Source organism: Vicugna pacos, chromosome 34, assembly GCF_048564905.1.
Source record: "Vicugna pacos chromosome 34, VicPac4, whole genome shotgun sequence".
Lineage (NCBI taxonomy): Eukaryota > Metazoa > Chordata > Mammalia > Artiodactyla > Camelidae > Vicugna > Vicugna pacos.
Window position 1 is genome coordinate 12,694,968 of NC_133020.1, and position 24,567 is coordinate 12,719,534.

Here is a 24,567-nt window from a genome sequence, read left to right on the forward strand (position 1 = left end):
GGCAGTTTATGCTGGTGTCTGACAGGGCGCAGTGATGTTGGTTCTGGAAATGTAGGGGGAAGAACTAGAAACTAGAATCGCCTACTGGAATCAGTTCCTGCTGCCAAAGTCGAAGCCCCTTCGCAGGGTTAAGCCCTTGTTCATGGTGGGGCCTTTGTGGAGTTTACTTCTTATTTCTTGCCATTAGTGTTCATTGAGTTTTGGGAACTGTGGGATTGTAGCTTTTACGAAATTTGGTAAAATTTCAGTCAATATTACTATTTTTCTTTTTTTTTTTTCCTATCCCTCCTGCTTTCTTTCCTTGGGAGACTCCAGTTTCATGTACATTAGGCCACTTGAAGGTTTTCCCAAGTTTGCCGAAACTCTGTTGACTTTTTTAACTCATCCTTTTTCCTCTGTGTTTCATTTCGGGTCGTTTCTGTTTCTGTCTTCAAGTTCACTCGTCTTTGCTTCTGCAATTCCTAAGCTGCTTTTAATCTCTTCGGTTTGTATTTTTCATCTCAGATGTTAAGAGGTTTCATCTTTAATAGTTTTACTTTTTAAAAAATATCTCCCATGTCTCTACTTAACCTGCTCAATATTCCTTCAACTTTATTAGCCATGTGGAAGACAGTAAAAATAGCTGTCTTAATGTTCTTATGTATTAATTCTGCCATCTTCATAACTGCTAGGTTAGTTATGATGGATTTTTTTTTCTTCATCATAGGTCTTATTTTCTTGCTCTGGCTGCTTTCAAAATTCTTTTCTGGACCTTTCTTTTTTAATGTAAATTTTCATTGGGTGCCAGATATTGTGAATATTACCTCGTTAGGGGCTGGATACCTCTGTACACCTGTAAATATTATTGTGCTTTGTTCTGAGATGCGTTTGATCCTTTCTGATCTCGCCTTTAAGCTTTGTTAGGCGGAAGCAAAACAGAATCTACATTAGAACTAACTTCAGCCCGCTACCGAGGAGGCAAAACCCTTCTGAAAATCCAGCCTATTGTTCCACGCATTGTGATGTTTTCCACTCTAGCAGGTGGTAATATGGACTCCTCCTGGTTCTGTGTGGGCGCTGAGAATTGTTCCTCTCATCCTTTTGGGTGGTTCTTTGCTCAGGCTTGGGCAGTTTTCTCATACGCACACGATGATTCATACCCCACTTCAGACTCCACGGGGACCCTCTGCCGTCTGCAGAGCTCTCTTTCATGCAGGTCTCTCCATGCTGTTACGCTGTCCTGTGAACGTCAGCTAGGCCATGGCCCGGGAGCTGAAGTTCACAGGACACTCTAAGCTTTGTCTCCTCAGCTCATGGAGTCTGTTGAACGCCATGTGGGATCTCCCTCCGTGTACTGAAGCTTGGAAAACTCTCTAGGCAGACAGCTGGAGCAGTTGTAGGGTTTTCCGCCTTTGTTTTTCATCTTTCATTGCCCAGGGTTCAATATCTTGGAAACTGTTCATATGTGTGTGTGTGTGTGTATATGTGTAAATATGTAGGGTTTTTTTAATTGTCACATGCTAGAGGGTAGATCCAGTCCCTCTGACTCCATCTTGGCTCAAACTTGAAGTCACCTTTGTAAAGTCTATTCTTTACCACGTATAGAGATCTAGGTTGCCGGTTTTTACTCTAGAACTTTAAAAGCGTCACTCCATTGATTTTTGTCTTACATAGTTCCTGGTGAAAAGTCAGTCATCATTCTTATTTTTCCCTCGAGCTGCTTTCAAGATTCTTTTCTGTATCCTTCGTCTTCAGCAGTTTGATTATAAAGCTGATAGAGTTGACTTTCTCGGTATTAATTCTATGTGGGTTCAGTGGGTTTCTGGATTTTTATATCAGTGTTTTCCTTTATTCCTTACAATATTTTTTCTTGCTTTTTTTTCCCTTTTCCCCTCCTTAGCCCTCTATTATATATATGTTAGCCACTATCCCAAAGGTCCCCAAATCTCTGTTAATATTTTTAAAATCCTTTCTTCCTCTGCTTCAGGTTGGAAACTTATGTCAATATGTATTCAGCTTCACCAGCTCTCCTTTTCCTCTGTGATCTTTTTTCCAATATCTATTAAGCCAATATAGTGAATTCTTCTTTTCAGTTATTTTATCACTTCTAGAATTTACATTTAGTTCTTTTCTATAGCTTCCATTTCTCTGCTGAGACGTTCTGTCTGTTCACTCATTAAAATAATGTTTCCCTTTAATTCTTAGAGCCAATTTTCTTTTATTTCCATAGCACATAAAGGCTGCATTATCTGCTAAATCCAACATTTGGGCCATCTCAGGCTCAGTTTCTATTGATTACATTTTTGCTTACGCACTATGGGTCCTATTGTCCTAACTCTTTGTATGTCTAGTTATTTTTTATTATATATGCTTGACATTGTAGGTGACATGTTTTAGATACTTTAGAATATATTATCTTCCTTGGAAGAATATTTGTTTTCATTCTAGGAAGCAGTTCTATATTGGCTGATCACTTTGATCTTGTGGAGCTTTGATTTTTGGTTTGTAGGATGAATTATGGCAAGTTCAATGTGATTTACAAGATCTTCTAATTTGATGGGAGTCGACCTATAAACTCTCTCTCCTCTGCAAATCTTCTCAAGACTTGATTTCAGGCTTTGTCTGTACCTATCAAGAACTTTTTTTTTTTTTACTGTGGAGTCCTTACTTCTAAGGCATGCCCTTTTTTAAAGATAAAAGTCCAGGATATTTTGTATCTTAGCTGGATTCCTAAGGTATTAAAATGTGTTAAACAAGACCCTTCACTTTTGCTGGGCTAGCCCTCTGATGTCTCCCAACAGGGTGACCTCTGGCAGCTCTGTTCCACTCTCCACCTTGCTGAGCAGCTCCTTTAGTGAGCACCAGGTGATGTTGCCCCATGTGAACTGGGTAGATTCACTTAGAAATTTCTGCAGCTGCTCTTGGTACAAAGGCCTCCACTCTGGTGCCCCTTTTCAAAATCTCCAGCCATCTCAGTGCCCTGAACACCGATCTTTGCATCCTCAGCTCAGCAGGACTAACTTGCTCTTCTTGGAGCCGAGCGGCTACACTTCCTTTGAGGAACTGTCCTTGAGGAAAGAGCCAGTGAGTTTCCTTATCCCAAGGATTGTAGTCTTGTATTTCTTATAAAAGGTAGCCAGTAAATTTTACTTCTTCTGCTGCCCTGCCTTAGGAGGCAGTGGGTCAAGGGAAGCTAATGTGAGAGATACTCTAATCATTTACAACTCCTCCTTCCACACTTTAAGAAAATTCATAGGGAAGTTTGAGTTTCACTTGTTTTCTAACACTACGGAGGCTAACATTATGGAGGCTGCATTGCTACTGGATAGAGATTTCACTAGGCTGGTCCTTCTTGCTTCTCAATGCTTACATAAGAAAGGTGGGTCAACATTAGAAAGTCATACAGATTCAGTAAAAGGATTTTTTTTTAAATAAAGACTGGTTGTTTCTGAGTAAGAAAAGACAATGTTCATTCAGTAAACATTTTGTTAAGTGTGTACTTTAAGAACTGGATATTCAGAGAGAATCCGAGATGCAGCTTCTGCCATCAGGGCACACACAATCTGGAGAACCATTTGCAGTTTGCTGTATTAACCCCTGGTGCTAGTCTAACTGATCTCCTGGGGCAAAATTATACCCTCAAACTGCACTGCTGATTTCTCAGAAGCTGTGACTTTATGCTTGTAACATGTTTTTTTCCCCAGAGAGAATGCTTTTAAGTTAGCTTACTCAGAGATCTTTGTAGGGTTGTGCAAAGGGCCCCTGGGAATGAATGGGAAGGGAAGGTAGTTACCATTCTACAGTTCTCTTCTTGGATCTTCCTTTCTTTATTTGAAACAAAACATAAAATACTCAAAGAGCTGTGGTAGCTATGGGCAATTCCCAGAGAAGGGTTCTATTTCCAACAGTTCTGGGTCCCAGACAGGAATTTTAGTCTTTATTCCCATCTTCCCCGCCAGTCCAACCCATTCGCTTTCCACCATCTTGGGTCCTCAATCCCTTCTTTTCTTCAGGCCTCTCCAAGACCTACTCCCACCCCACCTCACAGCATCCTTTCCTGGATGCTTTGTTCCTTTCTGTTCACAGGCTGAGGACAGAAAAGATGCTGAAGAAGCCAGTGCTCTGAGCTCAGTTGTCTAAGAAGTGCTCAGGTTTTTGATGGAAAGGTTCATTGTTACCAGGAAAAAAAAATCTTCTAATACCCAAATGTTCAGATTTATCTTATTACATTTGTGAAAGAAAAATTATCAAATTAAAAGTTAGTAAAATTCTGCTAAGATAAAAGGAATTACTAAAAACTGTACTCTTAGATTCTAAACTGAGTTGAGGTAAGACAGGTCTATTGGGTCTCCAAGGGCAGTGAGGTCTGGAGCCTGGATTTCAGTATCAGTGGGGTATTTGAACAGCTGAGATGCTTCCTAAAGAACCTTGGGCATATTGCGTTTAGTTTGGTGCTGGGATGAAGTGGGCAGCGAACCAGGGCTCCTGCCAGGCCCAGATGGTCCTGGTCCAGGGTGGTCACTTGGGCTCTTTCCTTCCTGACTGTGGTCCCAGGCACTTGGCCCAATTCCTACTGCTTTTCTAGGCTGCCCCACCCGGGGCAACCCTGAAGCAGTCAGTCTTATCCCTCAAGCATGGCTGTGGGGTAGAATATAATTTCTCCAGCTTCAGTCATTCCCGCTACCCCCTAAATGAATACCTCGTCTCTTTCAGACAATGGAAAATCCAGGAATAAAACTCACGCACACACACACACACACAGATGGTGAGTAACTCATATCTGAGGGTCTTCCAGAGCTTGTCCTGACGTACGGTTTCTTTCTCTGAGCTGGTATCTTATGGTAAGGGTTTCTTCTTTCTCATCTATTCTTTTTTTTTTAATCTTTTGTTTTCTTTTTCCTCCTCCCATCTATTCTTGGAGGAAGGAAAACAAGAACTGAATGCATCTGTGCTGAAAACTTTCACACACAACCCCACTTCACAGATAAGTGTGTTGAAACTCAGATATAAGTAGCTTGTTGCACAGTCAGTGGAACGACTGAAATTTGGACTGACTCTCTCAGACTTCTGTATATCCTGCAAATCTTCTTTTCTCTCAGATGTCATAGGTCATGGTATAAAAAATTTTTTTAAATGGAAAAAGCATTTTTTAACATACGAAATTTTATAGACTTTCCTACTGTATACAGTAGGTAAAAATCAGAGTTTCTCTCGTTGAAGCTGGAGCCTCATTTGGAAATCACTGGTCCAGGTCCCAAAGATTCCCTGCTCCCCACAGGCCCTCGGGGGTGAACAGGAAGGTGGATTGGGAGCTGATCATTCCACAGCAACAATTAGACCAGGAAACATAGTCTTTGGTCTCAACAGTCGCTTACTTCTTTGGAGAATTTCAGGTGACCTTTGTTTTCCATGTCCCTAAGGGCTCTGGTGACCCTGCCGTGGACAACCTTCAGTTTTGTCGGTGTCCGCGTGACACGACTTCCAGAGCTACACGTGACAATCCGTCTTTAACTGAGCGACCCACCGTGATCAGCCCTTGTGAGAAGCATCAGCGGAAACTGAAAGCAGAGGTCCTGCTGTTCCGGAAGGCCAGGACCCCGAGAGATCACGGCTTAAGTTTCCTTCCAATGCAGCCGAACGGGGCTGTGAAAAACCAGAGGTGGTTATGTTTTTGTTGTGTGCGTGTGTCATCTTTATGCTGCCTTCTAAGCGCTCTGGCCAAAGTGGATGTCATATTCTGTCCTGGGCACGGCCTCTGAGCGCTCAGCCCGGGCCAAGCACCAGGCAGGTGATCGGAGAGCCAGGAAACGAGCCAGCTGATCTGAAGCACATGACATCAGACGTGTCCCGAGGTGGCAAGGAAGGCCTCCTTGCTAGAAAGCAGGGAGGATTTTGGCTCTGAGAGATTGGATTCAGTAACTTCACCTCCTCGGCTTGGAGCCAGCCCTCTTGCCAGCAGCTCTCATATGGTCTACAAAAAGTCCAGACCCAAAGTCCCCGATCCCTGCCTTACGTGTTGACGTCACAGCCTGCCTTGAGAGATCTATCACCTTGCTGGGGGCAGAGAGAGCTTTAAGGAAAGGGGAGATAGCACAAAATCTGATTGAAGATTTTATGAGTTTAAAAAAATCTTACTAACTTTTCTAACTTTAAATTTGGGGAGCAATGTTGACTCTGTAGTGGAAAATTGTAAACCCCGAATCAGAACGCTGTCCATCCATCACTTTCCTTTCTTTAAGTTAAATAAAACCATATAATGGGTAGGGGTGGCTATACTGGTGTTCAACATTAAATTTATAAATGAGAGCCTAGTAGTCGTTTCCCAATTAACTTCAGAAATTGGTTTTTGCAGTCAAGGAATTTGATCTCAAGAGCACTTGAAGTTAAATATTTTTTTTTTATTCCATACTCTCCAGCTCTTTCTTTGCACCGTGTTGGCTACTATGAACTGCACGTGCTAATGGCTCCACGTTCAGGACCCTGCAGCACCTCTCAGATGAGTAAAACAAAACCCCACACACCTTAATTAATTATACAGAGGCCCTGGCTGTCTCCCCTCTGAATTCTTAAAGTTGAATCCTGGGGTGGAAATTAAACTGGTTAGAGGAGCCCAGAGGGTACATGAAAGAATAAAAGACAAAGCACCTTGATGGGATTTGTCGCATCTGATACCCTTTTCACCCACAAACTAGGGAGCTATTCCCAGGGAAATCCACAGTTCACTAACCGAGACCCAAGAGAGAGAAATCCCAAAGTCATCTGTTGGTACTAAAACCCAAATCTTCTGAAAGATTGACCCTTATTCCATCATAAACTCTCCAATTTCAGGAGCACCAGGGCACTAGCGGACAGTGATGGCTGCAGGAACCCCTGAAGGAGTGAATGATCTGGTCAAGGGCATTGGTGTCTTCTGGTTTTGGAAAGTTGATCTGGGACTATTTGATCCCTACCTCAAACAGGTGCTTAAGAAAATCATAAAATATTTAGAAGTGCTTTAAGTTTCAGGAAAGTAACGTTCCAGGCGGCAGAAATGGGAAATGTGTTTCAGGTACCAGCTCGTGTCTCCTTGACTCCCCCAAGGTGGCCCACTTCATCCCGGCCTGGCTGCGTGTGAACACCTAAGGATGTCACACGTACACTTGCCACCTTTCTGTAGCCATGTGTGTTGCTGAGAACAGAGTGATACATTATTCACATGTCCAAGAAGGAGCTTAAAGGGGTGAGAGTGAGAAGAGAAGGAGGTGGCAGCAGGGAGGCGAGAAGGGGAGGAAGGGGGGCAAGTGAAAGCTGACAATGCCGGGGAGCCCAAGCTGTTAACCTGCGGGGTCTGGATCTCCTCTGCCGTTCCTCCCACAAGGCGAACCTGAGACTTGCTGGCCAGCTCTTGCAGAGAACTGTGCCAAGCTCCGCCGTGGCCAGGCCGTCTCGGTGACAAGAGACGGTGGGGAGCAGAGCTGTTCACTTGGCATCCTTCGCCATCACTAAGGTCACTGATCAGATATGAAACTGATCCCACACACATGGCTTCATGAAGATGCTCAGGGAAGAAGGAAGCCAGAGCAAGGGGCAGTGATCAGACACCCAGGGGCACAGCCTCCTGAAACACACCCGGGAGGGCTCAGGCCAGCCACGCTGCCACAGTGAAGCAGCCAGCTTGTGTTTACTTTCAACGCAAAACGTTTTCCTTTGTGTATCGTCCCATCACCTCTTATTTCTCAGGAAGTGACACAAAGCAACAGGCTTCACGATGCCATCAGTGTCCGGTTTGTCAGCGTTCATGTCACACTACACAAGCAGGTACTGTAACTATACAAAATGCAGAGAATAAAATGTTACTAGTTACATGGGTTAAAATGAAACTGACAGCCCCAAAGAAAATGAAACAGAAAGAAAGCTGTCGGAATCCACAGAGACCCTTGACAATATTACCAAAAAACCCAAAACAAACAAACAAAAAAACCTAGCCAAATAGTTGTCCTAGCATGCTTCAGTTCATTGCCATAACTTCGTAAGTTCCCAGCTCTTCGGGGGAAAGAAGGTGCATGTTCACAGCCTACAGTTCGCAAAGAAATAGCTTTTACACGTATGCAGGTCAACGGAAAACAAAACAAGAATGCAAACTCTAGGCACCAAGATTGCTCAGACAGCAACGAAGTCTAAAGAGCCTGACTTCAAAGTCTTCTGAACCAGAGCTGGTTTGTTGAAAAAAAGTCTGGACATCGACATTAGTCTAAGAGGGCCCAGGACGACACACTGAATTGTTAATAAGGGGAGGAAAAAAAAAAACATCAAGAACTAGAACAATTAAGACTTAAATATTTTTCCTACTCTATGTTGAAGCTGAATCCAGCTTTTCGTATTTGGAAAAGATGCGCAGTTGGTCTGCGGGGAGCAGCCCTCTCTGTTCCCCCAGCCACCCTCTCCGCTTCTGACCCGGTGGCCGATGGCAGAGGACAGGTCGCACTGGGTGGATTTCCTTGAAGCAGAATTACCATTTCTTCGTGAATGGCCATTTCTCTTTTTAACAATGAGGTATAATCTGACACTAACAATGCCTGTGCCGTCTTGGGCTACTAACTTGATCAACAGTGTGGGCAGAAAACACTCCAGCGTTCTGGTGAAGTCACACACATACAAAAATTATTGCACTTAAAAACAACAACAACAAACTCAGCCCGACCAGTAAAGGGCCAGTGAAACTCTTCGCAGGTGCTGCCCTTCCTGCCCTTTGCGGAGCGTGTGGACCTTTCTGGAGTCCGGTTGAACTTGGTCCGTTACTGAATGTCCAGAAGTGAGAGAGTCCAAAAGACACTGTAGGCTCTTTAAGGCTAAGTCTTCCGGTGCTTCTATGAGAGAAATGATTTCCTTGGCCACGTACTACAAAGCAGGGCTCTTTTTAACAAACGGCTAATAGGGCCCCAAACCACGCTGGAAGCAAGGTGGATGGGTGCTCATCACATCCTGTCCTGTGAATGAGAGAGAGAGACGCGGTAAGCAGCCGGGGAGAGCAGATCCGCTCAGCAACAGCTCTGTGGCTGAAGTACAGCCATCTCCCCCTGACGCCACCACCAGCTCTCATTACACTCAGCCCCACGGCCCATGTGGACATGGGTTCCCTGTGTGCCTTCCTCTGTGCAAGTCCTCCTCTCTGTGGCTCTGAATGCCCTTCCCTCCACCTACACATTTGTCTGTCTTTCTTTATTCTTCATCCTCTGCCTCTTCATGCTTTCAGTCTCTGTTCGTTGATGGATGTAAAGGTAAAGCACTAATCCTGTCCTGGTACCACTGACCCATATCTTCGCATACTTCTTCCACAACATACCCCTGTCCTCTCCCCACACTGTCAATGCCCCCCTCCTCCGCCAGCCTCAATATGTTCAAACACCTTCCATGCTAGGTTTATTGAACTGAATTAGATTATCCTTTACTTCAGCCAAGATTACTTACACCTCCAAAATCTGATCTCCTAGTGAAAATGTGAGCACAAAGCATTGGTTATGTTATGAATTTTTTTCCCATGAAGCAATCAAGTAAGTGCTCGGATAACAGATGAGATCAAGGATTTCAAAACTCTGCTCTCCTGAGACTATTGGCAGCATTGTTTTTCTCCTTCGAGATGTCTACTTCAGCTCATGTCTTCTTTCTAACCCCTTGCATGATGCTTGTAATCAATAAAATAGTTGCATAAAATATCTAGATAAATAGAGTTGGATGGTACTATCCTGATATTGCAGGCACAGATCCAACATCAGAAGAATCCTGGGTTCAGGGTGGAGGGGATGGAGGGCAGGTCTTCAGGAGCTGCCGAAGCCCCTGCAGACCACACCCACCAACCAGGGCGCACTGACGCGCTATCTGCTTCCATATTTGTCTCTCCCTACGACCACCTCCCTGTGACCACCTCTGTGGGGACAGAGTCTGCACAAATGGCTGCTGCTGCCTTTGGTTGTACCCCTCACGCCCTCTGCCATTGTTCCAAGTCCAGGTGCCTGTGACGGGCTCTCCTCTACTTACTGCTCCGGACTCTGAACTAGGACTTGCTGACGTTCTCATAGATGACGTCACTGATGCAGAACTGCTGCTTCTTCTTCGTCCACATCAGCTGCACGCACTGATGGATGAAAATGTACTGCTCCTGCGCAACAGGAAAAGCATGTTTTAGAGCAGGGTATCTTTGTGCGAATGTGTGCAAAAATGTAATATTTTAATACTTTATGCATTATTAAATACTATGACGTGATGTCAAATAATTCTTATTTATGAAACACAATTTTGTAACTGGGAAATCCACTGAGAATCAACTGTAAAAATATTCTGATTAGTAATAGAGCTTAGACCACCATGACTTAATGCTAAAGACAGTGAATATTCAAACAACTCATCAAGGGGTTATTTTGAAAAAAAAAAGTGCATCACCTCATAATACACTGAAAAAAATTCTAGGAAATTTAATAAATTATAAAAATATAAAGGAAAAAAATACAGGTTCATTCCTCTCTGATTACTTTAAGGAAGGATTTTTCTAAACGTTCAACAATGAAATAAATTACAAATAAAATTTTCAAACTATTGTATGTAAAAGCAGTTAAAAAAAAAGAATAAAATAAAGGGCAAACCAGAAACTGAGAGGAACAAATATTTTCTACAATTACAATGAATGTCGACACCCTTATTTTGGTTTAGAAGTCATTGAAATCAGTAACATGCACACTTAAATTGACAAGTAAATAAAATACGCCAACCACTAGACCAAAGGTCCCAGGAAGGCAAGGACTGTGTCTTTTGATTCCTAATGCCTAACACTTAGTTTGTGCTTATTTAATGTTTTTTTAAAGTAAGCTGGGGAAATATTAAAACATATGCAAAAAATGGCCAAGTAATAAAAAATGTAAATTAAAGCAATTGTTTTTCATCTACGTGGCAAAGCTAAAGGAAAAAGTAACATTCCGTGAAGCGTTGAGTCTGTTGAAGCAGTCATTTTCACCTATTGTTGGTGGAGGTACAATTCATAAAATGCTAATAAATGACACTGTGGACAGATAAAAGTAAGCAAGTAGAAAATGATCCAATTTAATGTTCTATTAAAAAGGAGGATGTTTTAAGTAAGCAACGGCGTATCTAAAATGAAACATTATTCAGTCTTTAAAACAAGATTTATAGAGTTTTAGGCAATTTGGGATGATCCCCTTAGCACAATGCCGAGTGAAAACAGAATGCAAAATTAGCATATGCGTATAGAGCATTTGAGCTCCATTGTGTGAAAATTGTGCTTGCATGAAGGTCGAGTTGAGATCAGCCAAAATACTGAGGGTAGCTGTCTTTATGCCCTGAAGTCAAGGTCATTTCATGATTTCCTTTTTCCTCATTTCCCTGAGTTTCTCTCTAAGTAATACCATGATAAATAACCTTCAAATAAGAACCATTTAAGATAGTCACACGGGATTTCAAGGAGCCTTTTGTGTGACACCCTCACACAAAGGATGAGGTTAGGTACTTCACACTTCCCTGGGTGGATACCCAGCCTCATTGTATTTTTCAACAAAATTTGGAGAAAATGTTTTCCCTTACTTTGTGACAATGTCACACCAGTAGCTGAGCGTCTCCTTCTTGTCGTGACATGTCCCTCCGTGGTTTCTGGCTCGGCGTCAAGCAGGGGGCACCAGTATGATTTCTCAACCTGTAACTGCGCAGTGGCCAAACTTTGTGTCCAAAAAAAAAAAATTGTAGCTAGGCCACAGAAAAAGTAAATAAAAGCCTATTTACAGACACATCTCTGCGCGTTCCTGAGAAATCTAAGCCGCGGATCAGGAGGGCTGGCCACTCAAAGCAAGGCCCTAACTGACCTCCAGGGAAAGCCTGTTAGAGGAGAACTAAAGAAAGCCTTGATGAAAACAGCAGAGCGTGCAGGGGAGGCGAAGACCATCCGCACGTGGCACTTGACAGCTTCCGAGCACTTGTCTAGATGAGCTCAGTTCACTGGGTGTGCACTTCACAACGAACAGTTCATGAATGTTGTCGTTCACACATCACAGAGGAGGGACGGGAGCTCTGAGAGGTGAGGCGAGTTGTGCAGTGGTGGTGCTGGGACCCGGGCCTCTCGTGGGGTCAGGCCTGAGGATCCTGCTGTCTGACTACCCCTTGCTGCCCTCATGCAGAGGTCCACACAGCCTGCCTGGTCAGCCGAGAAAGGGGAGGAGGGCGTGTCAAAATCCAGCCCATGCATTGTGTTGCAGGGACCTGAAATGTGCATCTGAGGATGTGGTCAAATTAATCCGTGACTTCTGCTGTTTGGAGAGAGGGGTGGGGTGGTAGGATCAGGGTGATGGGGCAGCCTAGAGGACGTAGGAAAATGAGAAACCAGCATGGGCAGTCACCTGCTACACTATATGCTGTGATTTCTATACACGTATAGACTCAGAAATCAACTGGAGACTCATTCTGGCCTCTTGAAAATCATTAGTGTCAAAGAGGTGCTCTGGGATGCTGAAGCTGAAGAAAATACTTTTTTTTACTCTGCTCTTTTCTTATGAACCATCAGTAAACTAGGAGGCGGCAGGGCAAGCGTGTGAACGGGCTCGAGGAGGATGTTAGGAAAATCCTAACACTCAAAATACAGGTCGAACCACAAAGAGCACAGGAAGGAGGGAAAACAGAGGTAAATAAACGGACAAGACGTTCCAGACATAACTTAGAAAAACCAGCACAAATAAATAACTGGAGAGGATCACTGCAAAGTCCTGAGGGAACTCAAGAGTGAACCGTAACAGCTGGGAAAAACGAGTAAACTGTAGTGACCTCCGCCTCTTCTGCTGACTTTGAATTTTCCCCTGAGAGTCCAGGGAAGGGATATCATACTTTAAAAAAGACTGTGTCCCTGGAGATGTCAACCTAAAATGCTACCGTAAACAAAGAAGCAAGCAGAATTTGGGGAAAGAAAGTTGGGGCGAGAACAAAACTGGTTCTCAGCTTGGCAGAAAGTCACATGGTGGCCGCCCTAGTTTCATGGGATCATCCAACCTGAAGGAAGATAATGGCGCTGAAAATTGGATGGAGGGTCTGTCATGTGAAGGTGGTTTTTTAAAGGGGATTAAGATTCTGTAGCTGGAATGAATGGTGAAAGCAAACAGGCTATAATCAAAGCCTATAAAGTTATAAAGGTTTTAATTAAGCCAATGGGGGCAGACAATTCATCAAATCCAAAATACTTGAAATAAGGAGTGGCTGAGAGCTTCAAAGGAAGCTCGGGGATTAACATACATAATGGGGAGTTTTAATCATATAGTAGGTTATAGATTTATGGAAGTGAAAGCCAAAAAATACGGACGGATTCACAAAGCACTGTCTAATCACTAGGTAGTGGGCTTCTCTGGGAAACCAGGACATTTTAAACTTATAACAAGTTCATGTCCCCAGAGCAGTCGGTTAGAAGGCAGCAGGACTGGCATGGGTGGGCTGCCATACTAAGGAAGGGAGGACGCTGTTACAGGACTTGATCCTAATCACCCATGAGCCGTCTGAATGGGGAATGAGTTACTCTTCCCAAAGTGCTGTGATCTTGCTGTAGCTCAGAAGAAAACCTTTGGACCGGTTGTGCCCAGCCGTGGTCAGAAGGGAATGGGGCGGTGAGGGAGAAATGTAAAAAGGGTGGGAAAGGGGAACCGGAAGCATGGACAGACAGCAGCCATTACTGCAGGCTTTTGAGTCGCACTGCCATCTAGTGGTGGCTGGTGGGAAAAGCCGGAGGAAGATGAAGGCACTTTTTTTTTTTTAACCCCCTGGGAATTGAGTCAGAGGTCAGGCCAGGTTGTGCTGTATCCCACCAGCGTTCCTCCCACACACGCTTCTTGAGAAGAAGGATTAGTGTTCACCTAAAGCTAAGAAGTTGGGAGTACGGCTGGGTGACCGGGGTTGCGAAGAAGCTATGTGCTTAGGTTTGGAGCGCACACAGGCGTACGGGGTGCACTGCTGGGCTGATGCCGTCTGCAGGCCCCGGCCCCGGGGGTTGCCACTCCAGCCTGGGTGCGTTCTAAAGCTTCAAGGGAGGAGAGGACTTGGGAGAAGAGAGGAGGAGGCGCACGTAACACTGGCAGATGTTTCTGGGGATGCCTTCACATTGTTACAATGATGAGTCCACTCTAAATCAAGGAAACTGGTGGCGCTGGTAGATTGGGGACTGAAAATCCTTAAAATCAAACGGGGGACAGAAAGCATAAATCCAACCCATGTTATTATCAAAAGTGAACTGGGATAGAGAATCCCCCGGGGGACAAACTTTTAAACAGAAATTAAATCACATCAACTCCATACCAGATTTGGTGGCATTTACTCGGATGCACTGTTACCTTCACCAAACTCTTAGTCTATTCAAAGAGCTTTATTCCATTATAGATACATCCATGTGTTCTGTATTACTGAAGGGCGTATGACACCAATAAAAGTGCAGGCACTATAAACCGAATGGATTTTCAGAGGTAGTATGTTTCTTTTATACCTTAGAGTAATTTGAATGCACACAATAAGAATGACAGATGGAAAAATAATTTCGTAGTGATGGTTTTGAAATATGAGATTGAATAATGGAACGTTTTCCCATCAAGGGCAAATTTCAAAACACATATGATTACGTTCCTACCTCTGTCTGTACCATGGACATCCGGTATGACCTCATTTCTGACACCAGCCCAAGGATGTCCACAAACTCATGATCCCGAATGTGCTGCAGGAGCCGGTCCAGGGCAATGAACGTTCCTGTCCGCCCGACTCCAGCACTGAAAAAGAGGTCCCAACAGTACGTTATTCAGGAAGTGCTTCTATACTGTTGGAAACTAATCGGCCATTCATTAAAAACAAAAAGCCAACAGGTAGCATCACTGAGAAAAAAGACTAAACTGACAATATTTTCCACTTAGCTGATTTTTAAGTATGCTTTGTGGTTGGTGTGTCTCCTAATGGCACAGTTCTGACTCTCACTGCCACCTCCCTTTAAGAGGTATGGGTCTACACTGCCTTCGCCACACCGGCCCCTCCTGCCCCGGGCTCTGTACTCCTGAGGGAAGTAATGATTCCACAGGGAGCCTGTTGGAGAGTTGGTTCCTGCCCTCAGCTTGTTGATACACATACACAACTCCAGCCTTGTGAGCAGCCTCAGAGGTAAGCCCTCACGCCCAGCTGAAAGTCTACTCGGATGCCCACACCCTAGATTGAACTCTGGGGCCACAGTGAGTTGTGTGTCTTCAACCCTGGGTTGAGTTCATCGTCCCAGACCTTCCTCAGGGCACATCTGCCCTGCTAGTGAGTGCTGGTCTGCTTCAGTCTCCCAGGGACCTTTTAGGTAGTTGCCTGAAAAATCAGATTTAGTCTTTGGACCCAGTCTCTTCCAGTCCCTAAATCCCAGTGTTCAAAGTGTAGAAGTTTGTGGAGTGACATGAGCTGACCAGTTGCCCACCACAGTCCCTAGGGTTGCAGCGAAAGTCAGCTTTTATTTTCCTCCAATCACACGCAAGCTGAAGTGCCAACTGGTTCTAAACTCTGAATTATGATGCAATACGAGAAAAGAGAAATCAAGACGAATTTATACGCCGGATTTGCTGGGAGAGAAATCCAACATGAGAAACCGCGAGTTCAGAGCCCTGGTTTGCTTTTTCTCCCAGACAACTTCCTTCTATCACTTTAATATGATGAGAAAATATATATGTCAACATATAAATACATATACACATATGGCTTATACCAATAAAATGTACATCAAAATTATGAGCCTTAGTTTTGAGATAATAAATGTGTTTCAACCAACAACATCAAAAAGACTTTTAGAACTCTTAGGACTTCTCTTCTCGGATACAATGTTCTGTCTCCGGGTGAACACACGGGAAGTCACCTCCGGAAATGTTCCTGCATGAAAGGAATCCACGAGTCTGCCCTCATGGTTGGGCAGCTTTATTTCCTGCTTTTTGGAAAAGACCGTTTGGAGACTAGATCATTTCATCTGGCGAGGCAAAGCTTTTAACCTGGGAATGACTGACAGCAAGGACAATTTCCCTAATCAGAAACCTGGTAGTTTATGAAGCGTTTTTCTTTCCAGGAGACACGTAATCCTTCTCTCTCTCTCTCACTCACACACACATACACACAGACACACACACAACCCTACACACACCGCCTAGCCATTCTAGTTCACCAGGCCAAGGTACTAGATCCAGGATTACTGGCTGCCAGTGCCTCCTCTGACATCTTCACCCCACTTCTCTCTCTCCTGTGCAGCAGGAGCACATTGACCCCCCTGTGCTTCTGAGGTTGCATCAACATTTCACAACACTATTGTGTCACACTGATGGATTCTGATGGAGCTTTGTTCACCTGGTAGGAAAGAAGGCTTAAATTCAGAGATAACCCTTTCCGTCAGGAATTTGTGTGGTCCTTGATTTTTGATAACGCGATAGATCATGCAGCCCCTTTCATGTCAGCTGTCTGGAAATTTAGAGATAATCTTGAAGAGCAACCTAGTAAGTATGTTTATCTTCATGAGCTGAATGTTTTCATTTCTTCTCCCTTTCAACTTGCTCTTACTTCCATTTCTATAACTCAGGGCTGTGACTGGCTATTTTTAATTTGATCTTGTATTTGGCTGTGTTATAAACCCCATGGAATCTTTGATGGGATAGGATATCCCATCGTGCTTAAAAGCACGGCCTTAGGAGATGGGTGTGCCTGGATTTGAACACTAATTTTTCCATGTTCTTCTTGCATGAACTTGTGCAATGCCCTTAAACTTTCTACTCCTTAGGGCTTTTTAAAATCTGAAAATGGGAATAATAAGATTAATTTTATTGGCTATAAGGTATATAATAGCCATATTGTAAGTAAATTGTGTATCTAGAAAGACATCAGTTAATCAGAAATTTAAAATAACCATAATTCATGTACTGTTAATGCAATCTGATGGGGCGTTTATGGGATGGTGGGCAATTTCCTGTATGAAACAAAGCCCTAACAGACAGCGCATTTGGTGAGGTTACCTGCAGTGCACGGTCATGGGTCCTTTGCTCTTCTTAGCTTGCTGTCGGACCATGTGTACGAACTGCAGGATACTTTCTGCAGCGTTCGCGGTGGGCACACCATGATCAGGCCATGCGGTGTAGTTAAAATGCATCACATCTTGCATCTCATCAGCCTTTGGGAGAAAAACAAGTGTTAATCTCTCAGTCCACCGCAGGACGGCTCAGGCCCCCACTGCAGCTCAGAAGCCGCTGCGTAAGGTTACAGTAAAGCCACACCCCACACCCGGAGGGTACACTTCTCTCTCCAGCTCTCCACACTGTGTCTGACATGAAGCAGGCCCTCCAAAAAGGGACTAATTGTCTAAAGCTTCAAATGGCAGGATAAATAGGCTAACCCCTGCCTGTGTAGTGATAAGAGCTTAAGCAGATCAGGGTTTGCATTCTGGCTCTGCCATGGAGAAGGTGCATCCGCCCTGAGGGATGAGTTACACGCTAGAAGATGCTGCCGGTACCCGACTTAGGTTCGCTTGGCCAGGCCAGCGCACCCCTCTCCCAGGTGCTGCCAACAGCATATATCTAGCGACACCCTCCTCCGCACAGCTGCCTCCCATTAAAGGGAGCTGCTTGTCTGGAAAGTGCCTGAGAGATTGCGTTCCCTGGCTGAGGGCAGTCAATGAGTGACTGACACTGGGGCACAAAAAGTCGGGATGGGACAACCCTATTGTGTCATTCGTGGGACCTGGCTGAGGCTGAGCCCACGGCTGTGTGTGGCTGCTTCCCTGGGCCATCCTGTACTACTTCTCTTGTTCCCGTACAGATTTTACCCAAGATTACACTTCCGAAAAATCCTCTCTATGACAGTCCCTGTCTTGGGCTCTGATGCTAGGGGGCCCGAGCCAAAACAAACTCGCTGAACACCAGTTTCCTCTTACTTAAAAGGGTCTAATGACAACTAGGGTAGGGTTGTTGCAGGGATTAAGGTGATCATGTTTGTGGAGGGTGGTGCCTGTTCCGTATCATTATCATTGCAACTACCAGGTAATTACTACCGCTCCCTCGCGTCAAGCACAGTGCATTTAAGTGGTGCTTCTGGGAAGCCCAGGAAATGGGTATGTTTTGTTTATTTTCCTATTCATGTGAACCCAGACACCAAGTAGACTGTCATTCCCTCTGCCCTGAGTAAATATCAATTAGGATGTGGGTCCTTCAAGAATTATGTTTTCAGTCCCTACTAATTTATACACATAAAATTTTATTCTGCTCTTGTTATCAACTGTCAGAAATATTCCAAACCCAACCCTCACAAAGGTATCATGGATCCCCCTTCCCTCAAACTTGCTAAGACCCTAGAATCCACTCAGTAGATGGGATACTATACCATGATTTGGAAGAACTTGGTCTGGCCACGAGTTTGGAGCTAAAGTTTAGGTTTTCAGGTATTAAAGAGAAATGGATTTCAAAGAGTCAGTGGTCTTGGGTGAGGTAAAATTGTAAATGTAAATACATGTAAATAAATAAAAAGATAATATTTGTATAAATATAAATAGCACTTCAATTAGACCCACTGTCCCTTTGGCCCAAGGCCATCCATCCCCAGCCACGAGCAGTGCCTCCCTCTCCACGTTCAAGGATTTTTTCTGAGACACATAGAGCATGAAATCTGCCAAGATGCTGGCCACGGTCCCTGCTGTCTTCAGGAAGTATGGCAAGAAAGTAACTCAAGCATAATGAATTGTGCAGATGAATGAATTACTCAACACCATGAGGACTGAAGGCTACTCCATCACCAGATAACTTTGGTTGCTCAAAAAAGTTCACGAAAAATGTTTGTTCTTTTCAAATGTGGATCACAGGATGAGCATTAACCTTGTACATTGTAGAACATATACATGTGTGCATGTGTGTGTATGTATATATCTTCTAATACAGTTGATCTGAAAACATATCCAGCTAAAATTCACAAGGTGGTTCAAAAACAAGAAAGCTTTAAATGTCATCAGTCTCTCAGCAGCTGCCGTCTCAGTGTCAGATGGGTGATTCCTGTCAGCTGAACAGCAAGGCATGTGCCAGTGGGAACAAACCAGTTTTTGCTGGTTTTTCATCTCCAGTTCTCATTCAGTTCATGCCAAGTTTCAAGTACTGGAAAGTGACAACTTGGGTGTTAGGGTCCTTTTCCTCCTTTCTTATTCAATGAGAAAACCCTGCTGGTTACGTCTTACTTCGCCATTCCAAAATGTCTCTTACCAGGATTTCCTCGTTTATGTAATTTTATCTGATTATACTCTGAAAGATTCCACATATTGAGATGAAGGGAATAATAAGGAAGTGTATAAGCAAAAAATGAAAAATAAAACAGATAAATGTATTCATTAGCAATGCACAATGAAGGTAATGTAACCTTTGCAGGAGCTTAAAATTTAGACTCTGTATGTCTATGGCCCAAACAGGGCACTCTGGGACCAGATGCTTGTAACTACTGTACAAAAACATTACCAGAAAATTCTATTGTTCATCGTTTTATTCCTGTGTTTCAGGTCCTTTGCATGGTTGTCATTGAAAGGTCATCAATTAAGACCAAGGACAAGAAGCACGATATTTATTATGCAGTGATTGATGTCACCTTCCCTTGTCAAGGGAACAGTCCCTATTTTTGCTTTTTTCTTTTTTTCTTCTAGAGGCATAACCTAGGGAAAGATTTATTCTATTCAAATATATCCCCTGTCTGTCTAGCAGTTCATACTGGCTTTGTGGCTAACATAGCCAAGACAGAAGGCAGAGTTCAGACGGAATTCTGATTGTCAAATATTTTCTCTGATGGGGTAAGTCTGTTGATGTTTTCTCAGTGCTTTATTATTTTTGAAAACTTTCATTCAGTCACTCATTTATCCCTTCCACAAAGATTTATTAAATGACTAAGGGTTGGGATTATATGGATTATTAAAACTGGGTACTTGCTTCTGACACGCACGGCATACGGGGCTGGCGGGGAGGCAGACAGGAGATGAAAGAATTGTAACCAACTACGATGCCCTGTGACGGAGCCATATACATGAAACCAGAGCAGAGGAGGAACGGGAGAGAGGTTTCTTGAGACTAGGGAAGGGATGTGACATTTGAGCTAAAACTGTGTTTGAGCAGGAATACGCTTTGGCCATTTCAAAGAGATGGTACAGCAAGGAGCGGTTTGTTACTGTTTCACTGGGATTTGCCTAAATTCTCAATGTAGCAAAACCATTGTTAACTGCTAGTGGCAAAGAAGTGAATTGTTTCTTGTACTTATCAGTAAAGGGTGAGTTACTGAGTGCATGTGGTATGGATATGAACTATCATTTTTGTACCGTCTATATGAAGGGTCAGCACACACTTTCTATAAAGGGTAGGCGGTAAATATTTTACATTCTCCGGGTCATACAGTTCCTTTTGCTACTATGCAAGTTTGATGTAGCGTTAAAAACAGTCATAGAAAATCAGTAAACAAATTTGTGGCTATGTTTTAATAAAATGTTATTGATGGATGCTGGAATTTGAAGTGTATAATTTCTATATTATTCCATGTAAAATATTCTTCTTTCAATTTTTTCCCCCAAGCTTTAAAAAAGTAAAACTTATTCTTAGCTCATGGGCTTTAAAAAAACGATGTGTTTTTAACTTTTTTTTTTTTTTTTTAACGATTTTTTTTTAAAAGTTTGCCACCCTCTGATCTATACTGGGAAGAAAGGCTGTGGACAAGGACATTTTAATGAGGACTTTCCTGTTAAGCTTTGTCTTCAACAGAGCATGTTCAAGTGGAGAATGCTGGCAAAGCTCCCCTCCTGTTTTCTGGGGCCGCTCTCTGTGAAGAAGGCCCCAGGGAGACTGCGGCTGGTGTCAGCACCCAGCCCTGCACACGGACATTCAGCAAGGGCGCAAAGACCTGTCAGCAGAGAGGTAGCAGGCTTACAAAAAAAATAGGCTTTTCTGACCTTCTAACCACCAGAAATCAGCAGCATTTCAAAAGTGCAATGAAACCATGATTAATTAGGTCCAGAAGTACCTTTGAAATAATAAAAACCAAAGTAGAACCAAATATGGGACAAAGCCAAACAAAACTCAAACCGCTACACCTAAGACAACATTTTAGTTTAGCATGTGTTTGTATCTCCTACGTACACTCACCCACGGTCAGTGTAAGTAGTGACAACGTGTCTCTGCTCGGTCATGCCCGGTTACAGTGAGTCACTGTGTCTTCTGTCACCCTGGGCTTGTCTGAGACGGGGCAGTGCAGCCTTCTGGCTGCATCTCCTCAGGCCCTCCAGCATTTCATCCCCACCATTCTCCACGAAATGGGAAGCAAGCACATCACACGTGGGCTTTTTCTCTTGCAGGAAGCAGGGACGTGCTCATAGTCTCCCATGATGGGCCACTGGTCTCCTGACCCCGGGGGGGTTCCCTCAGCGCGGGGACGGCCCTGCACCTGTGCTGCGTGACTTACGTAGTTGATCCGGAAGTGTCTGCAGGCCCAGTCGTCCTGCTCGTCCTCTGAGAGCATCTCCACCGTGATGTCTCCGTAAGCTATGGGTTCTTCTGTGAACGGCCAGTAGTGGTCACATTTCACCTGAGGGGATAATAGCACAACCGTTTAAAATGAACAGGCGAGGGGAGAAATAGTCTATGCTCGCTGAGGGAAAACAAATGCCTTGCCTCTGAAGGACTGCATAGGATTATCGCGAGGATGGAGGATGAATTACCTGGAAGTTTCTGGTACCCAGTAAGCGCTGACTGTATGTCACTGGCTCATGCAGGTTTTCCTGCTAAGGGAGGGGGCGACCCCAGTAGGCACTTACCCTCCTTTTCTCATTGCACTGGGTGAGCATGACAATAATCTGAGACTTCTGTTGCAGGACCATCTTCCAAAAGTCATTTCTGGTTTCAGGCAGTGGCCCCTGCGTCGCGATATACTCCTGGGGTGAGTTGTACCCCTGGAAGGTAAGGAGCCACAATCAACACCACATGCAGCTTCACACGAATGAGAAAAAGAAAAAACAAACCCTGAAAATTCACTGGGGATAAGCTTGGCAAAGGATCATGTGCCTGTGTAGGCAGTCACGGTAACTGAAGGTATAAATCTGTATGATTGTAAATATTTTGCTCGGGAAGCCTATGAAATCACACCCACGCCTTTTTACAACCACCACCACTGTTTTACAGATACATATAAAAGGCACAGGTGTTCAGGGGGAGCCCTTTGACTTTGGTTGCCGACACCGAAATTTAAACACAAGCAAGATGATCTTCAGTGTAATTATCGACTTTCACGTTCACTAGTCCTTCACAAAGAAATCTGAATATGACTAACCTCTGGGTTTCTTTTTTTCCGCTATTCGTTATTCTATACGGAATAATGGAAACCATTCTTTAGAACTGCATTGCTTGGTGGAGGACGGCTGTCTGCGGAGCTGTTCAACACATCCCCGCAGCCCTGGTTTTCCTCCTCTGGCTGGGCTAGAATTTGGATGCTTGACTTTAAAAGTTTTAAAATTTTGTTTACTTACAGGGATGTAGTTGGCATTGATGTAGTCTGCACCTTCCTCTTCGTTCATGGAGACTAATCTTACTCGGCTAAAGTCATCTGTAAAGAATAAGGAGAAAAGAAATAGTAAAAATCAGACTGGATGGAAGAATCATCTTCACCCCTTGTCCCCAGTATCAAGTCAAATCAGTCAGTGAAAGGGCAGGCAGGTAAAGTTTATTTTAGCTGGACATGTTAGCCATACCTCAATCTTAGTTTCTTGTTTAAATAAATATACAAATATCTCCAGGATTTCCTCCCTACCAGCGCTCCCGTCCCTGGAAGAGTTGTCTCCAGGTTTGGGGGGGAAATTGTGCAGAATATGTACAGGAACTAAAGTATCTGGTAGGTTGTGTGGAAGGCTACAGAGTGCAGCCTAAACACAGGATTCCCATCTCACTCAGGGGCATCCAGGAAATTCACTAGCTTTGGGAGACCTAGAGAAGTGATGATGGAGTTGATGGACTTTTGTACATGGACTTCAAGTGAAAAAAGTCAATCCTGAAATGTGTACAGATAGAAGACGTTATAACAATAATACCACCTAATTTTGTCAAGAACCCTTACGAAGGAGAGGGTTCTCCTTCTAGAGCTTTCCGCTTCTTCCTTCTTTCCCAGCTCCCCCTAGAGAGTTGCAGAGAGGAAAGGTAAATCTATATGGGAATCTATTTTAATTGTCCTGTACTTTATGTTACTTTTTCTTTGAATGTTACTTTTATTGCAAAATTCTAGGAAATAGCAGAACTTGCCGGAAGCAAGAAAGGAGGCTTTTTCATACCTTGCACTCAGTCTCCATTTTCAATGAACTGACTGAAAATTGGTTATGAGCACAAATGATCTTACCCCTAATTTGGCTGAGACTTTTTGACCTCCAAAGGGCCAGACTGTCAATCCTTTTGGTTCAGATATAATTCATTGAAAAGCATAATAATTACACCTTCCTACACAGGACAGGGTGTAACGACATCAGTGTACCAATGAGCTCAGTGCAGTCACAGGCATGGCCTGGAGGGGACAGACCATTACTGGGCCTGGCCAGAGATGGGTGGGACTGACTAATCCACAATGACAGTCCTTCAACCTTTGGGAGACACGAATAGGATCTGGGCTATCGACAATCTTACATGGCAGGATGTTCGTGTAACGGTTTTTACATCGGTTCAGGGGAAGGTCGGCCGCGAAGTGTGGAATGTCCAGTCCAATCAATTTCAACTCCTGTAAACGACAGAGAACAGATGTGAGATTCCCGCACATGGTGTGGGCTGGATTATTGTTCACATGGGCTCATTGTTCATATTGGATTATTCTTCACGTCCTGTAACAGAAGGCTCACAATGACCACACCCCCTTTGCCTTATGATGGCACAGTGGCTCCCTTTGGGGACAGAGTGTACTTCTCCACCCAACTGTTGTCACCTTGCTTTCAGCCAATGAATTTGGATGGAACACTCGTCTAATCAGAAGCTTTCAATGTGCTTGCTCAGCTTGGTTTCCTCTCTTGTGCTTCCTGCCATCTGCGCTAAAAGAACACGCCCAGGGAAGCTGCCAGTCCCAGGATGAGAAGACGCATGGAACAGACCTGACTCGAGCAGAACCACCTCAGCTGTCCCACGGGCCCACGAGTGAGAAAAATTAATGTTGCTGCAGGTCACTGAGATTTTGAGGTTGTTTCTTATGCAGTTTTATTGCAGTAACAGGTGACTAATGTAATACACAAACACATCGGATAGCTAAGTGGTCATTTGGAGAAGGAAAGAATTAAGTGCATCACACTCAGGGTATGGAAATTTTGGAAAACAAAAATAGGTTTCGGACTTTCGGAGGTACAGAGTAACTGAAATGTATTCAATTTGCATAAACATATAAGGAATTGTAGGTATTCCTCCTGTAGGCAATGGGCTTTCGAGAAGGTAGTAAAAGAGAGAATGAGGCAAGTACGGAGCATTCTCCACGTTACAAGATACAGGGTCGACAGTCATTAAGTCTGGTCATGAAACCCCCAAATAAGGATGGAGCAGTAGTGGGGAGGCGCACCTGTCGATG

General features: G+C 43.9%; 1 protein-coding gene across 1 annotated transcript in view; it reads right to left on the reverse strand.

Moving 5' to 3' along the window:
• Positions 1–8,277: 8,277 nt before the first annotated feature.
• The window catches only part of PTPRO (protein tyrosine phosphatase receptor type O), a 62,893-nt gene continuing 46,603 nt past the window's right edge, over positions 8,278–24,567 (reverse strand). The window contains exons 12-19 of the mRNA XM_031670643.2: positions 23,649–23,739; positions 22,508–22,584; positions 21,800–21,934; positions 21,448–21,570; positions 16,995–17,149; positions 14,612–14,747; positions 9,994–10,114; positions 8,278–8,945 (exon numbers count right to left, since the gene is read on the reverse strand). Coding sequence (XP_031526503.2) covers positions 10,010–10,114; positions 14,612–14,747; positions 16,995–17,149; positions 21,448–21,570; positions 21,800–21,934; positions 22,508–22,584; positions 23,649–23,739 — 822 coding nt within the window. The 3' untranslated portion in view covers positions 8,278–8,945; positions 9,994–10,009. The remainder of the gene's footprint in view (positions 8,946–9,993; positions 10,115–14,611; positions 14,748–16,994; positions 17,150–21,447; positions 21,571–21,799; positions 21,935–22,507; positions 22,585–23,648; positions 23,740–24,567) is intronic.